At 36.1% G+C, this 17261-nt stretch overlaps 1 protein-coding gene across 1 annotated transcript in view; it reads right to left on the bottom strand.

Moving 5' to 3' along the window:
• TRPM3 (transient receptor potential cation channel subfamily M member 3) overlaps window positions 1–17261 on the bottom strand; it is a gene marked incomplete at both ends in the record, with an annotated part of 432651 nt that overhangs the window by 87526 nt on the left and 327864 nt on the right. The window contains 1 exon segment of the mRNA XM_082784267.1: window positions 8052–8175. Coding sequence (XP_082640393.1) covers window positions 8052–8175 — 124 coding nt within the window.

Genomic DNA, 17261 nt, shown 5'->3' with positions numbered 1-17261 from the left:
CCCAGAACTGCACACAGTACTTGAGGTGAGGTCGCACCAGTGCAGAGTAGAGCAGATGTATATGCAAAATGCATCAAATAAACCTAAAATTGTCCACTTACTGACTGTAAGCAACAGATCAGATATTTGCTATAGCGCTCTAGGTGGCTGTTGTCACAAAAGAACATCACCAGACTTGTGCTGAACATGGCATTAGAGTGGTTTAGGATGGACCAAATAACTGACTAAATCACAGAATCACAGAATCATCTAGGTTGGAAGAGATTTCCAAGATCACCTAGCCCAGCCTCTGGCCTAACACTAACAAGTCCTCCACTAAACCATATCACTAAGTTCAACATCTAACCGTCTTTTAAAGACCTCCAGGGATGGTGATTCAACTACTTCCCTGGGCAGCCCATTCCAATGCCTAACAACCCTTTCTGTAAATAAGTTCTTCCTAATATCCAACCTAAAATTCCCCTGGCACAATTTTAGCCCATTCCCCCTTGTCCTATCACCAGATATGTGTGAAAATAGACCAACCCTCACCTCCCTACAGCCTCCTTTAAGGTACCTGTAGAGTGGGATAAGGTCACCCTGAGCCTCCTCTTCTCCTGGCTGAACAACCCCAGCTCCCTCAGCTGCTCCTTGTAAGACTTTTTCTCCAGACCTCTCATTACAAATTGCACAGTTTTGTTTTGACATTTGATCTCACATTTTTGGGCTTTTTGTCAGCAGAAGCCCTTGCAAAGCAGCTGATAGGATCAAAAGCTGTTGAAAGCTTTGGTGTAATACAACTCTTTTTTTTTTTTTTTTTCTTTTTATTAAGTAACTGTTTGGCTTGTTGAACATGTTCACTGGTTTCTGAAATAATAATAATAATAAACAAACAAACAAACAACAAGCAAAAACAACAAGAACAACAAGAAAAAAGCAGACTTCTCCTTGCACAGACTTTGTTCTATGTGGAGTCAATGACAAAGCCCAGCTGACTTCTTGGTGGAGGAAGGAAAAAAAAATGATATTGTCTTAGCAGAAAGGAATCAAATAAAGCTTACAGAATGCAGTACTACTGGGTAGAACCATAAGACTTATTTACAGAGGTAGGGCTTACATACTAGACTAAACCTATTGATCTGCATTGACTGCAAAGGAGGTTTGACCTTCATCAAAATTAGGAGATCTACTACAGTCACTACTGAAGACAACTGGCCCCTCCATTTGGACACAGAGGACTAATTAACATCAGTACACTTTATGCTGGAAATCTCACGGAATGTTTCCATGGGTGAGAGAATTCCAGCTACCAGCAGACCATTAATGACATGATGTTCCCTTGCTACAGAGCTTTACTGCCAAGTTACATGCTGTTCACAGCAATTATACTCCTGCAGGAACCACAGTTTTTACTGTTTGAGAAGTCACCACTCCCTCTTCTGCCTCTATGAAAAATACTCCACTAGCATTACAAAATCTTAGCTGAAATAATTTGTTTATGAAGCAGAATTAATTAAAAAAAAATGGATTAGAATGAAATTTCTAGCCTTTGGGAAGGGCCAAAGAAATAATTAATTAATTAATAGATAATTTGAAAATTCATTGGCAAATTCTTAAAAGTCCATTTGATTTAGCTAATATTTATTTCAAACATGTCTATGTGTACATTAATAAACACATCCAGATGATGGGTAATTAACATATTAATTCTCTGAACCTCTACTTAAAACCACACCGTGTTTTCTGTGTTTTGAAGCTAGAATATAGAATTGTAGAATCATTTAGGCTGGAAAACACCTTCAAGATCATCAAATCCAACCATTTTTATAGCAGGTTTTTTTTTTTTTTTTTTTTTTTTTTTTTTTTTTTCCAAAATACTTAGCAAAGAAATTAAAACATACTACTTGATTTTTACAAATACAGTGTTTGTTTATAAGACCAGGTTAAGCTTTTTTTTTTTTTTTTTTTTTTTTTTTTTTTTTTTTTTTTTTCGGAACTGTTCCAGAAATGTGGACAAACTCACTCCAGCCTTTTCAGTCAGATAGATTAGAAACCACTGGAGATGAATAAGTCTTACTGGTAGTCCAGAGAGAATAGAAACTGCTAAATCACTCAGCAGCTTCTCAGTATTTTGGGTAAATAACCAATATAATGAGTAAAAGCTGGGGTAGTACTGGGGTAAAATGTTATCCTTGCAATACAGGTTGCTTATAAACTGCATCTTTGCATTTCTGGACAATTTGGATTTGTCTCTGAAAGAAAAAAGCAATAAATATTAAGCATCTTCACTATACAGGCTCTCCAGATCTCTTCCCAATGTACCCAGCTACTTCAGAGCGACACCTGAATTATTTAATTGGACAGCACCTGAGTTGCAAGTTAACCATGAAGACAACTGTAATGACCATTTATATGTTCAGGAAAAACAAACAAACAAACAAACCAGAAACAAAACCAAAACAGCTATAAGGTCACGCTTGTCATTAGGCAGCCATTACGTTCATCATAATGACCATGCACCAAGCCACAGGAATAGCTGAGAATAGGAGAGGCAAGGAAAAATATCTATTTTTTGCTGACAGGATTTAGGAATGGGATTTTCTTGTTTCTCCTGTAGCAAGAAACAAATTTTATCTGTGGCATCTATGTGGGAATGAGCTCCAGGGATTGACAGGTGCATAAAAACCTATGCCCACTACCAATATTCTCTTTCCACAGATCCTTCTTGTACAGTCTTTTTAGCAATAAGACAACAAATTCAACCAACAGGCCGTACACAGTTAATATACTATTTTTTGATTACTTAGGTACCAAGACTGGACCTATCCTGATTCATGGCAAAAGCCTCCTCTCTAAAATGGATATAAGATTATGTCTGTTAACTCTCAAAGGGCTATTTGGGAAACAATTTTTTTTAATTTTATGAAAAACCTACCTAGTTGCACTTTTTTTTTTTTTTTTTTTTTTTTTTTTTTTTTTTTTTTTACGGGGACATGTACCTCTCTTGCTTGCCAGAGTGTTTTTTCCCAGACCCTGCCCAAACAAGCTTCCTTCTTTTGCTTCTGTCTGCTCCACTGGTTTAGGAACAAATCACTCCAGCAATATGCCAGTCTAAGCTTAAAAATTATTCAGTACTCCTAAAAGAGTAGACCAGCCTGTTTTTGTCAGATAACTCAAACACCAGAATTATTGTTCTAGGGGCACATAATAAGTACTGACACACAGATGAAACAAGAATTCTGAACTATAACCCAACACAATGCATTTCTAGAGTCTATCTGAAGTGAATTATCTGCTATCCAGTTATTTGAGGGAATCCCTTTGCAACTGTTAGAGCAGAGCTGGGCCACTGCCAGGCCTCGACAGGCTGAGTCCTCAGTCGATGAATTGCAATGACCTACTCTTTGAATTCTGAGAAGAAATTCCACAGTGAAATGAGGGATAAAAACACACCCTTGAAGACTGTTTTTTTCTCACATAATAATAATAATAATAATAATAATAATAATAATAATAATAATAATAATAATAATAATAATAATATTGTGTTAATTTCTGGAATTCCAGTTCCATTTTATTGTGCTTTTGGACTAATCAATATGGGTGCAAATATCCCAAGTGGAAAAATTCTACTTTCATTTCTTAAAAACCTCCTAAAACCTCCTTCTTTCTCCTCCTCCACCCTCCTTCCCCTTTTATTTTTTTTTTAATTTTTTTAATTTTTTTATTTTTTTTTCTGTGTCAGGTAAGATATCAAATGGGCTCTTTTAGCTTCTCATGAGCTTCATGTATGAGATTGGAAAATATATTCAAAGTACTTTTTAAAAAACAGTGTTTGTTGGACTTTACAATACTACTTCTTCTACAGTTAGTTTTTGATGAACCTTCATGCCATTATTCGAGGAAAATTTTTAGGGTAAATATTTTTTTAAGAATTCTAAGAGTAACAGTAGAGAATCTCCATAAATTACATAAGAAAAACATTCTATGCCCTTGTAATCTACAGTCATACATTCATAGTCTTCTTAATTTTAAATAGAATTTTATGCTCTATATTTTATTAATCACCTTGCTCCAAATACGTTTCTGAATGTAAGTGCAGATGCATGCAACATGCTCTATATTTTATTAATCACCTTGCTCCAAATACGTTTCTGAATGTAAGTGCAGATGCATGCAACACTATCACAGCCAAGTTTACAATTGAATCAAATCTACTCATGAAATAGACAAGTAAAATTTGTTCTGTGCTGCAAACCTAACAGACTTAGTTCTCTCATCTGCTATGGCCTCACCTTATTATCTAGCTCACGTACTCAGATTGAATTCATTTAATAAACTTACAGTTCAGCAAACAAAAGGAATATTGCACATGTAATAATGACAATCCCTGTGCATAAAATTTATTCTTTAAGAGTGAAACTCAAAATGTCAGAACTTGAAAAGTCTATCTTATGCAGAGTTATTAAGACTTTTTTTTTTTTTCTGACTACCACATTTAAAAAAAAAAATTATAAATGAGATGACATTTTTTTTTATACATTCTAAGTAGGCAGAGTAGGAAAATTTGCTTTCCAAGTCAGCTTTTTGTTCCTTTCCAGAGATTAAATTGTGTTTTGTTTTCTCTTTTCGCTTTTCCTTTTCGCATCTGTGACTCATCTGTATTTACCATTTTCCTACCTATGCATGTTTGTACTTATCTGTTTAGGATGCATACTGCCAGTCTCTCTCCCACTGTCTTTTTTGCTTTCTATGAGTTCAGCAGCACCAATGTTAGGCAGTCGGGTACACTGTACCCATGAACTCAGGGAAAATAGTCATGATCAGTTTGGCTGATGCTGAGTTCACATAAGAGACAGTTTTCTACATCTTCCTTTTGCTAAGGGAAAAAAGTGCTTTTCCTTTATTTTGTTTATTTCTTTTGAGAGAGAAGAGATTAAGGTGATGACAAAGTCTGTTCATCAAGCAGTATTTTGTATTATGCACAAACCAAATTAGAAGGTCAACACTGAGGAAGGACAGGAGCTGGGACAGACGTAGAAATATGAAACATCTTGCTATGTAGATCCAGTGAAGTCTCCACTCACTCCTGGGAATAATTCACATCTCTAAAGTCATCTGTCTCCTCTGGCAATGATTACGAAATGTTTACTTCATCATTATGAAAATGGGCACCACAGTACAAAAGGTTTGTGAAACTGTTGGAGAGCGTCCAGAGGAGGGCTACGAAGATGGTGAAAGGCCTAGAGGGGAAGATATATGAGGAGCGGCTGAGGTCACTGCGCCTGTTCAGCCTCAAAAAGAGGAGGCTGAGGGGAGGCCTCATCGTGGTCTACAGCTTCCTCATGAAGGGGAGTGGAGGGGCAGGTGCTGATCTATTCTCTTTAGTCACCAGTGATAGGACCTGCAGGAATGGTGTCAGCCTGAGGCAGGGGAGGTTTAGGCTAGACATCAGGAAGAGGTTTCTCACTGAGAGGGTGGTCGCACACTGGAACAGGCTCCCCAGTGAAGTAGACACTGCACCAAGCCTGTTGGAGTTTAAGAAGCATTTGGACTGTGCACTTAGTCACATGGTCTGAACTTTTGGGTAGACCTGTGCAGTGCCAGGAGTTGGACTCTTATCCTTATGGATCCATTCCAACTCAGGATATTCTATGATTTTAAGAAAATTCTTGTTCTTCTACATTCATATAAAATGGTATGAGTCTTAAAGAGACCATTAGGTTAGCAACCACACCTCAGACATAAAATCTTTCTGTCATACTGCTATTAGAAATATCAATGAGTATAAATAAGATACCAGGGAGAAACACTTGTGTTCGTGCATACTTTTTACATATGGTTGGTAAGTGTTATAAATTCAGGTTTGGAACACTTAATTATGGAAAATAATTTCCTGGCTGATGGCTCTTCACAAGACACATAGGTAAAGAATGTAAGTGGTGACAGGTTACATGACTGTAAAGAAACTTGTAACAAAGGCACAGTCTTGCACAGAATAAAAATCCTTGTGTAAACACTGTGGACAAAAGCTTCACAGTTTAACTTTACGGGAGTAAAGGTTGTTCAAAGACTGAAAACATTCTGTTTCAGATGTCTCGAACAATCCAGAATTTCATTCTTTCATTCCTGATAATTCCATCTCTCCTTCCTGCTTTTCTGCCTCCCTTGTTCTTTTACATTCCCTCCATTATTCCTTTCAGCCATCTTCTAAATGGGATTTATATATTTGCATGCAGAACGCTGGTTCTGCATATACATATGCATTTTATTATTATTTTCATTCTTTGTTAGTATTATTAAGATGTTAACAGAAATGCCTAAAAAGTGATATAGAGTGAAGATTTTATTTATTATATATATCTACTGAAGGCACCTCATTTGATACAGTAGCTACATTACTGCATAATGAAATATTTTCAAAAGCTTAGACTTGCATCAAAACAGCATGTTCAGTACTACTAAGGTGTCTAGGCCTTGCAGTGAGACTAAGTGTCTAGGCCATTCAGTGAGAGTACCTCAGAAGTGGACCCTATCTCCAGCACCTTTTTCCATCACATTTCTCCAGTGGACAATATTATATACATGTCCAAATTTTAAAGAATGTCTTTCACTGTGGCTATCTGGTATTTGGAGACAGACTGCATGTGTGGGCATAAAAAGATGGTTAATTTCCTGTGCCTTCTGCAGTAAGGCAGCCTTTTCAGATAAGAGCTATGTTTAGTTTTTACTCTTTTAAGTGGTAGCCATATCTGCTGTCATGATAAGAAAATAAGACCAACTCAACATTAAAAAAAGTCTGGCTTTGATTTGGAGATTAATTTATTAAGGAATTATTTTTATTCACTCAGCTCTTCTACTCTCTGCATATAGCTACTACAAAAATCATTGCATGTGAAGCAAACTTGAACGCCATGGAGGTCATGGTACATCTTGACAGTAACAATTGGACAAGAAAAGAATTTCTGTAGCATGATCACATTTTTTATTTTTTCCTGAGAGTTTTAATGGAAAGAGAATGTTGGTAAAATAATACAAGAAGAAAAATAACTCTATTTTGATGTAGTTCATCTGTGAAAGGGATGACCAGTCTATAGCTTATGGACTGCACAGACTGCTTGTGAATAATTTACAGTCTGTTATACATTATGAATTCTGACAATATGATTAAGAACCCAGCAGAGGCTGCTGATGGTCATGTGCACAGCTCACCTTAGGGTAGAAGGGAGAATCCTCCCTTCACACTAAAAGGGAGATTTTAATTAACACAATGATTAACATCATTTCCCATCATGTTTCAGTGTGGTATTATATTATATACTATATGCCATATTTTCAACTGAAATTAAAAGACATTGCAGAGGATGAAGTCACAGAAAACTCCAATAGTTTCAGAAGACAAAAAATCTGTAAAACATCTGAGTCAATATTTCTACCTGGTTTTTACCCTACACAAAATATTACAGCATGCCTTCAGTCTGGAATTTCAGGAAGCTGCAATATGAACTAAAAACAAAGCTAAGAAGTTATATTACAAAATGGAAGGATGCCTGCTCAGTCATTTTTAAGAAATAAAAGTAAAAATAAAAATAATAAAAGACTCAGTTTAATCCCAAGTGCTTTAAAATGTGATTTTGCTTTTGCTTCTGCAAAAGTACTTTCATAGAGCTCCTAGAAATTATTGAAAGATCTTATTTTGTGCATGAAAGTATGAGTAAAGGATGAGAGATAAACTTTTTTTTTTTTTTTTTTTTTTTTTTGTAGTTGAAAGGAATAGAATTTTAATCACAATATACCTGAGGATGATTGAAAAGTAATGATATCCATACACTATTAGCTATATTTTGACAAGTAAAAGTAAATGTAGAGGAACTTACAAAAGTTGGAATAAATAATTTCAAATAAGAAAACAGATCAAAGCAAACAAAAGTCACCATAATGTAGAATAATATCCTTTTAGAGTGTAGATCATAGTCAACAGTTTTGTGAAATACTTCAATAGATGCCTGAAAAGCTCAATTAAAACAATGCATTGAGCTTTGTCTTTGTCCCTAAGGAATGTGTAAACATACCAGTTCCTTCTTCTTCATGCACTCCATGAGGATAATGAAGAGGTGTTGTGCCTGGGTTCGAGTGTATGTGAAAGTCTTCTGGATGGTAACTAGCAGCTGGTCCCTCAAAGACTCATTGATAAGTCTGAAATTCAAGAAGAAAAAAATAGAGAAATGGTAAATTTCTGTTACTGAAACAGACCTAAGGAAATTTTGTAAAGGTCATACAAGGGTCAAAGAAATAAAAGATGATAAAGCAGGGCTGTCTGTTCTGGACTGGCAAGGAGAAAGGAAAGGAAAGGAAAGGAAAGGAAAGGAAAGGAAAGGAAAGGAAAGGAAAGGAAAGGAAAGGAAAGGAAAGGAAAGGAAAGGAAAGGAAAGGAAAGGAAAGGAAAGGAAAGGAAAGGAAAGGAAAGGAAAGGAAAGGAAAGGAAAGGAAAGGAAAGGAAAGGAAAGGAAAGGAAAGGAATTCTGAGAGCATCAGAAAAAAATTGGAAAACACTGTTCTAGAAAAACACATTGATCATGTTGGGGTCCCTCATCTCCAAAGTTTTTCTTTCAGTTCACATGTACTACATGACAGAAAGTCATTCAAGTGATCAGCTCTGTGCGATTTCCTAACAAAAACAGGTACCAAACTGACAGTCTCGATTTCAGGAAGACCAACAGGTGAACTGAAGACCTCTTTCTATTAATGAGTTAGAAGAATTCAACTCACAGTTCATTTTATGAAATTGGGAACATTTCTGCTGTCGGTGTCTTTGATTTTAGCTTGAGTATCTCAACAACTTCAACCAAATAAGGAATGCATAAAAAACTTACTCTGATCCTGAATCCACCCAAAAGAGCCATTTTGCTTTTACTGATCTTCCAGAATTTTAAACCATTTTTATGTTCCTCCTTGTTACTAATGTTATTACTTGCAAAAAATGGCTCAAGAACAGAAAGAAAAGATAACATGGAATATTAGTACTTGAACCACAGTCCTTTATATCAGAAAGTCTATTCCTCAGGACCATTTTGGGTGAAACACTGAAGTCTGTAATATCTTACAAATTAGTGGGATGTAATTTAGAACATTTTCCTTTTATGTACAAAAGTTCTACACTATAGCAGTTTTTTCACACACAAAAAAAAAAAAAAAAAAGAAACTGAATGTTTAAAATTAACAGAGGCAAGATGTTTAAGAGTCACGTCACAAGTCAATGTTGATCACAGAGTCACAAGTCACTGTTGGTCATCTGAGGCAATGAAAATCAGAGAATCTTCATGACTCATATTTTATGATAGAAGATAAACAAAGATATAGTTCTGCAGCAACCAAAAAGAATTATCAGAAACAACACAATATGTCAGTGTTGGCTTATGGCAACTGTTTTAGGAGAACAAAGACCAAACCTTCTAACCTTTCATTTCATGCTGTTGGTAAATGTCACCTGTACTCTGTACTGCAGGAACTTCACTATACAATTGAATTTCAAAAGTGATTTAAATATCTAGTCTTCCTGTCTACAGCAAACATGTTCTTAGAAGGGACAATAAATGGAAATGGGAATGGGAATAGATATGGGAATGGGAACAAACGGAAATGGGAACAGGAAAGGAAATGGGAACGGGAACGGGAAAGCAGTATAAAGGCACAGAGATGAATATAGAGGGCCTGGCAGATGAAGTGCTTTTGTTCTCTACTCTCTAAATTTGACTGTAAATATCTCTGTTGAGTACGATTCCACTGCATAAAGAGGTCTACAAGACTTATGTTAAATTTCTTGAATTAAAATGAATTAATACGGATTTTTAGACCACACTGTGGATCACTGTCCTCTCAACACCTGGCTCCTCCTACTGTCTTCTGCTTTTTTGTGGATTCCTTTGAAAGAAGAGTATCTGTATGTCCTCCTTGCAACAAACAACAGTGTGGCCTAGAGGTACTTTTCTCTGGGACAGTGGAGAGACAACAACACTGCATTTACTGCTTTGTGTAAACATTTCATTCCCCTGAAAAATGACCTGCTTCCCTCATAAAAGTGGATATACAACAACTTCAGTGGAAACAACAACCTCATGATGAATGGCAATGAGACCTAGCAGCAGAGGACTTCCTGTGCAGGGTTATAAGAAAAAAAACAACCTGAAAAAAACAGCTCCTGTATAGAAGAAGATACAAGCAAGTGGGAACATGAGATGTTGGAGCACAGGCAAAAATATATGTTCCCTTCATGTTAAAGAGAATTAACTGGGAAAGGCTGACACCCTGAAGAATACACTTTAATTACAGTAAGTTAGGTCTCCTTAGTCTAGTGTATTTCAAGCTGCAGATTAGTAGGTCACATGCAAAATAAATTTTAAAGCCCCCTTTTTAGGACTCTTTAAAAAAAATGGAAATTTGTTTTTGTTAAGAATTCTGATCTTAAAGAGATAGTGGAGATAGAAGTTATTCTAAGGATAAGTTATTGGACATATTAAATTTTCCACATTTCAAACTAAGAAAGAAAAAATGGATTAACCAGCAGAACAAATTTCCTGAAAACATGGAGACTAAACAGAAATGTAAATAAAGCTCTAATTTCCATTGGAAATGATGTGAAATGTATGAAAAAAAGAACACACACATATTAAGAAATATATGAAATTGAAACATGAAGGAATTTCACAAAATATTTCTAAAGATTCTGTGATGAAAGATATCCTATTTTCTCACTGAAATTTAATTTTTAAAAAAGTATGGAACTTCAAGTTTGGAATTCTCTTGGGCTAAAGTAGGGGAAATTTTCTTCCTTAAGCGCTGAATAAAAGCACAGTTATTCTCTTTTCCTTTTCCTTTTCCTTTTCCTTTTCCTTTTCCTTTTCCTTTTCCTTTTCCTTTTCCTTTGCCTTTGCCTTTGCCTTTGCCTTTGCCTTTGCCTTTGCCTTTGCCTTTGCCTTTGCCTTTTCCTTTTATTCCTTTTTCTTTTTATATTCCCTCCTTCCCTTTCTCCTTCTCCTTCTCCTTCTCCTTCTCCTTCTCCTTCTCCTTCTCCTTCTCCTTCTCCTTCTCCTTCTCCTTCTCCTTCTCCTTCTCCTTCTCCTTCTCCTTCTCCTTCTCCTTCTCCTTCTCCTTCTCCTTCTCCTTCTCCTTCTCCTTCTCCTTCTCCTTCTCCTTCTCCTTCTCCTTCTCCTTCTCCTTCTCCTTCTCCTTCTCCTTCTCCTTCTCCTTCTCCTTCTCCTTCTTCTCCTTCTCCTTCTCCTTCTCCTTCTCCTTCTCCTTCTCCTTCTCCTTCTCCTTCTCCTTCTCCTTCTCCTTCTCCTTCTCCTTCTCCTTCTCCTTCTCCTTCTCCTTCTCCTTCTCCTTCTCCTTCTCCTTCTCCTTCTCCTTCTCCTTCTCCTTCTCCTTCTCCTTCTCCTTCTCCTTCTCCTTCTCCTTCTCCTTCTTTCTCCTTCTCCTTCTCCTTCTCCTTCTCCTTCTCCTTCTCCTTCTCCTTCTCCTTCTCCTTCTCCTTCTCCTTCTCCTTCTCCTTCTCCTTCTCCTTCTCCTTCTCCTTCTCCTTCTCCTTCTCCTTCTCCTTCTTTCTCCTTCTCCTCCTTCTCCTTCTCCTTCTCCTTCTCCTTCTCCTTCTCCTTCTCCTTCTCCTTCTCCTTCTCCTTCTCCTTCTCCTTCTCCTTCTCCTTCTCCTTCTCCTTCTCCTTCTCCTTCTCCTTCTCCTTCTCCTTCTCCTTCTCCTTCTCCTTCTCCTTCTCCTTCTCCTTCTCCTTCTCCTCCCTTTCTCTTTCCTTTTTCTTTTTCTCTTATACACCTACATTTAATTACAGGAAAAATAAATATGTCTTCTTATAAAGTTTCCTAATAGTGATTTTTTTTTTTCCCACTTTTCCTAAGGAATATCTAATTAATAATAGTTTTTGGTGCAAAGTTGATCTTTATGATCTTACCATGAAAAAAAAGGGAGAAAGATGTCTTGGATCCATTAAAAATGTTGAAGTGGCAAATTTAATAAAGTGACATTCTAGTTTTGTTCAAGACACGCTAGAAGATTAAACAACAAAGCAGAACTTTCTTCATTGCTTTGGCTGATCTTGTAGAGATAGAAGATAGCATTCTGGCATCTTCCCTCTTCATAAATATATTTTTTTGAAGTCTTGCCTAATATGTGAGGAGATAATACACAGTCCCCTCAATAACATCACAGTCTTTCAGCCTCATGGCACATGATTTTATAGTGAACACTGAGAGGATTTGAAAGATCTGGTCCATAGCCAGCTTCTTAAATTATTTAGTCACTTTTCTGCAGAGCTTTTTAGTATTGAAGTTGTACAATGTACTAGAGATTTATAATGATTATGATTTATAATAATAACCCAATTTCGAAATGTAAGTTTGTTATAGGTTTTTTAACTTATTGTTATCAAAATGCTTTGAAGTTCTCTAAATGGTACACTCCCATTCAATGAACTGCACATAATCTATTTTTAACTTTTCCTTCATGAATTCTTATTTCCTTTTATTTATTTATTTATTTATTTTTAGATTACTACACTTTTATTTGAGATAAAGAAAATATATCCATAAAATATCAGTGTAATCTGAAAACAATTCCCTACCATCCTTTATGGGAAGCTTAAGGGATTTTCTGTTTTAATTATGGTTTTCACTATAGACAATCACACCATACATCAGAAATATGACAAGACTCTCTGCTGATTTTTCTTTTTTCCATTAGAATTGCAAGTAAGACACAGTGGTGCAACTCCATGGGACTGAATGAATTTCTACTGCCTTTGAATCCACATATTTTACACAGAATTACAATAAGAAGAGACAGAATATAAATGTAATTCATTCTATTCAAACAATGATAATTTCTCTGTGCTTCATAGAAGGAATCCTTGAAAGGACTGGAAGGGCACTTAAAGATCATCTAATTCCTGCATTCCTGCCTCCTCCCACACAGTTTTTTTTTTTTTTTTTTTTTTTTTTATTAAAACCTTTACTGCTTATCCTATCACTACATCAAGCCCTGGCAAAAGGTCTCTCTCCTGTATGTCCCCTTCAGGTACTGGAAGGCTGCTCTAAGTTCTCCCTAGAGCCTTCTCTTCTCCAGGCTGAACAATCCCATCCATATGCAGTACAGTACACCTGAAGTACCAGATGATCTTGAAGGTCTCTTCCAACCGTAATGATTCTATGATTCTATGTTTCTATGATTCTATAACTCAAAGTGAGGTTTCATGAGAGCTGAGTAAAGGGGGAGAATCACCTCTCTTGTCCTGCTTACCATACTGGTTTTGATACAGATCAGATATGGTTGGCTTTCTGGGCTGCAAACACATATTGCTACCTCAAAATGGGGGTTATGTTTCCCCTCTTCCCATTAGTGTGAACTTAGAATTTCACTGGACTGCCACAAGCTCTCAAATATGATGGGCAGTGTCTTAGCAACTACATCTGCCAGTTCTCTCATGTCCTGCAGATGTATTTCATCAAGTTCCATGGAATCGTGCACCTTTATGATCTTTAGATAGTCTTGAACATGATCTCTTACAGTGGGTTGTTCATCATTCTCCCAGTCACTGCCTTTGCTTGCTGGAGCTTGCACTATGTGGCTGGAGCTCTTGCTGGTGAAGATAGAGGCAAAAAACTTGTTAAGTACCTCAGGCTTATAATCTGGGAGGCCGTGTCTCCTGTTTCCTTCAGAAGAAGGCCCACAATTTCCCTAGTCTTCTTTTTATCATTGATATATCTTTCTTGTGGCTCTTAATGGCCCTGGCCAAATTTAATTCTAAACAGGCTTTAGCTTTCTTAATCTGATCCCCTTCCCTTTGACAGGGACTGATAAAAAAAACAACTACCTGGACTCCTGAGTCCTGTACTGCTGCTCCCAGGGAGCAGCATTACTTGCAGCTCTTCACTGGTGGTTGTTGTTCTACACTATTTTTCCCTGATTATGTTTATTGAATGGCTGTCCCTTGACAAAAGAGGTGGTTGCGTATAACATAGAAATGAGATGCTTCTATCCAGCTTTTAATCTGCAAAGTGCTTTGATGCAAGAGAAAAGTAACAATATAAAAGTATGCAATGTGAAAGCAATCTTGCAATCTTGCAGTCTTGCAAAAGATGCAAAAGAAACACCACAGGGGACAGAGAAGAGCCAAACTGCATGCACACTATCATCCTTTTTGCTCAAAGCAAAATATCCTAATATTTTCCTTATTAGAAACAAAGATACTTAAGTCTCATACGTAGCCTAAAAGCCCTGCCACAGTGTATGCAGAGACAGATCAATCCAAATTTAAAAATTCTCATGTGAGGCTGCTCTGTTAAAGAAGAAAGAATGTTTTATACGTTTCCTTATGAACATTAGACAAGAAATACATTTTTATGGCATTGAACTGAATTCCTTAAGGGTTTCATACTTGCAGGAGTAGATCTGATGGAGTAGTTAATAGACTGTAAACTCAGCTGGGAGACTGCTGTTGAATAGTCATTTTCCATTAAGAAAGGAAATATTTGCCTAAGAAGTGACACAGTTTTAACTTAGTATTTCATTTTTCTCTTAAATTCAGCATTTAATTAAAAAAAGTCTCTGAGGATTAAAAACTACTATTGAATGGTTCTATAAATAGTTGCACTTTCCAGTTTGTGCAAGAAAGTGAAATGAGAAGACATCTTTGATAATACAGTCAAAAATATTTTGGCTTTATGTGGAGAAGAGCTATTAATCACTAGAATATTCACTTCAATAGTTTGGGGGCTACATATACGATAATTTTGGGTGCTTATGATTAATCCTATTTTTTCACCTCTCAAAGCACTTCAACACATTTTCAGCTTTTGAGAAAATGAGAAATTAAGTGTTTCAGAGACTTAGATATTTAAATTAGGGAAAATAGCAATAAGTAGCCAAAAAAATCATCAAAGTCAGAACACAGGGAAGCCTATATTTCAGCCTGCTTCTCATTTAGGTTACTTCCAGTAGATAGCCTGTTTGTTGTTAAGACATCAAAACTACAAGGAGCTCAGTGAGTTTATAATTAAGACTAATTCGTTTGTAGTGAAATGTAGCTATCTTGTACATAAAATGTTGCATTCAACATTTTTCAGACTGAGGCAATATGTAGTCCTTGAAACTATAGCTATGGTAAGCTTTAAAAAAACAAACAACAACAACAACAACAACAAAATACCACAAACAACAGTAACACTGCATTAATACTGTATATCTGATATTCATAATGCTCAAGCCTCAGCTCTGTGGAAACTGCCTGTCTGCCTTGCCTTTCCCCTGAAATTTCAATGGACTTTTTGAGAGACATTTGATAACGAGGCTTCAAAACTAATTTACACCCAAAGACACCTTTGCTTCATGGTGTGCATCACAGTTCTTTTTGATCTGTACTTAGCACATCATTCCATTGCAGAAACACTTCCTGCAAGGAAGGATGTACAGAGCATTCTGTGCTCACAGTCTTGTTCCACTGCAGTACAATAAAGTCTGCTTGTAGTTAGACTAGAGTCATACTTAGGTTAGTGACACGTCCAACTTTTCATGAGGTAGGACTATCATTAGGCTTTAAAACAAGGCAGATCCATCTTCCTACCTTTTGTCTGCTCAAGGATGTGCAAATATTGACATTGCAAAGGGTTACTGCAACATGATTTATATTTTTATATATATATATATATATAAATCTGTTTCTGCTATGTGAAATCAATTAGAAATGATAAACAATGAGGATAGAAAGCAGGCACACTACAACTTTTTGAAGCTCACAAAATACAAAAGGACCTTTGGGGCAGATGAACAATTGCCCAACATGTAAAGACCTCTCTGAGATGATGGATTGGTGCCACACTAATTAAAACTCAAGAAAACAGAGCTATATTTTGCCCTCCTTCACCTCCAGACATAGTTCTGTGACCTCTGGAAATAAGCTTTAAAATAAACTTGAAAACTTACAGCTGTGCTAAGTACACACACACATTTGTATTCTATCCATAGAGAATGAATCCATTCCTTGTTTTCACTGAGTAGGATTTTAAAATATTGGGAAAAAAAAAGTGTGATAATATCAGCATTCAACTGCTGAGTCTGTTTTTGCCATGAATTAGGTATTTTTTGAAAGATTTAGATCAGACATCCAGTGCAAAACAGTGAGAAGATATGTTTTGTCTTGGAGAAGTCCCTAATTAATTAAAATAGACTTTTGACTTTATAGTTTGATTGCAGGGTGGACTGCACAATTAAATTCTGAACACAATTTGCATGTGCTACATTGATTTAGTGTCTAATAGACACAGTTCTATGTAACCTACTTAGATTTGATCTGAAAGAAAAAGCTATTAGCTATACACAATTAATGTCCCAATTATTCAGTATTCTGCTCATATTGCTAATCATTATTCAAAACTAGGTTAATATAATCAGAGGGGAGCGAGTACCCAATTTGCATATGAGCTGAAATATATCTGGGTAAAATTTTTTAAGCATATATATAATATTGGCATTTCACTTTGAGTATTCTTAGGAATATAATTGCATGTTAGACTGATGTTTTCAGACATGAGACAATGACATAGAAATTGTCACTACACAGCTTTACAGATTTCTTATTTTCCTGTGGTTTATTTAGTGCAGGATGAACAGAAACAAACACCACCACAAAAAGACTCATTGTAAAAAAACAAACACTTTCATTAAGAAAGAATTGAACATCTCAGTTGCTCAAATGAGCAACTCTCTAGCAACTAGTGTTTCATTCACTTGCTTTTCTTAAGAGTTTCCGATGATGACATAAATTGCATTTATTCTGTTTTTGCTATACTATTTGCCAAGATGACATCAGAATGCAGACAAGATAGATGGAAACTGTATAGGCAAATAGCATGCAAAGGAATAAGAGATGGTTGAATAGGATTATGTTAAATATATTAACAATAAGACTACTGAGAACAGAGAAAGAAATAACGTCTCACAGATTAAGAGGAAAACTGACGCTGTCAGATCTATTACAGATGCAGCATTGGACTATGTGAACCTGAATATAAATCTGATTCTAGTATTTGTGGAAAACTACCTCACTTTCATTAGGAGCTCTAGGTTGAAGAAGTTCATGATCATGTTTATTTTTAAACAATACAATACTGTTTGGTCTAGAGTTCAGAGTTTATGTATTCTTGTTTTATTATTTGCATAACTACTGTGGGTGTGAATACATACCTTTAAGTATTCTAAAGTACCCCTTCCCACTAAATCC

This window comes from Aythya marila (assembly GCF_965140915.1).
Source record: "Aythya marila genome assembly, chromosome: Z".
NCBI lineage: Eukaryota > Metazoa > Chordata > Aves > Anseriformes > Anatidae > Aythya > Aythya marila.
Note: the sequence above shows the minus strand (reverse complement) of the source record. Positions and strands in the feature narration are given on the sequence as shown.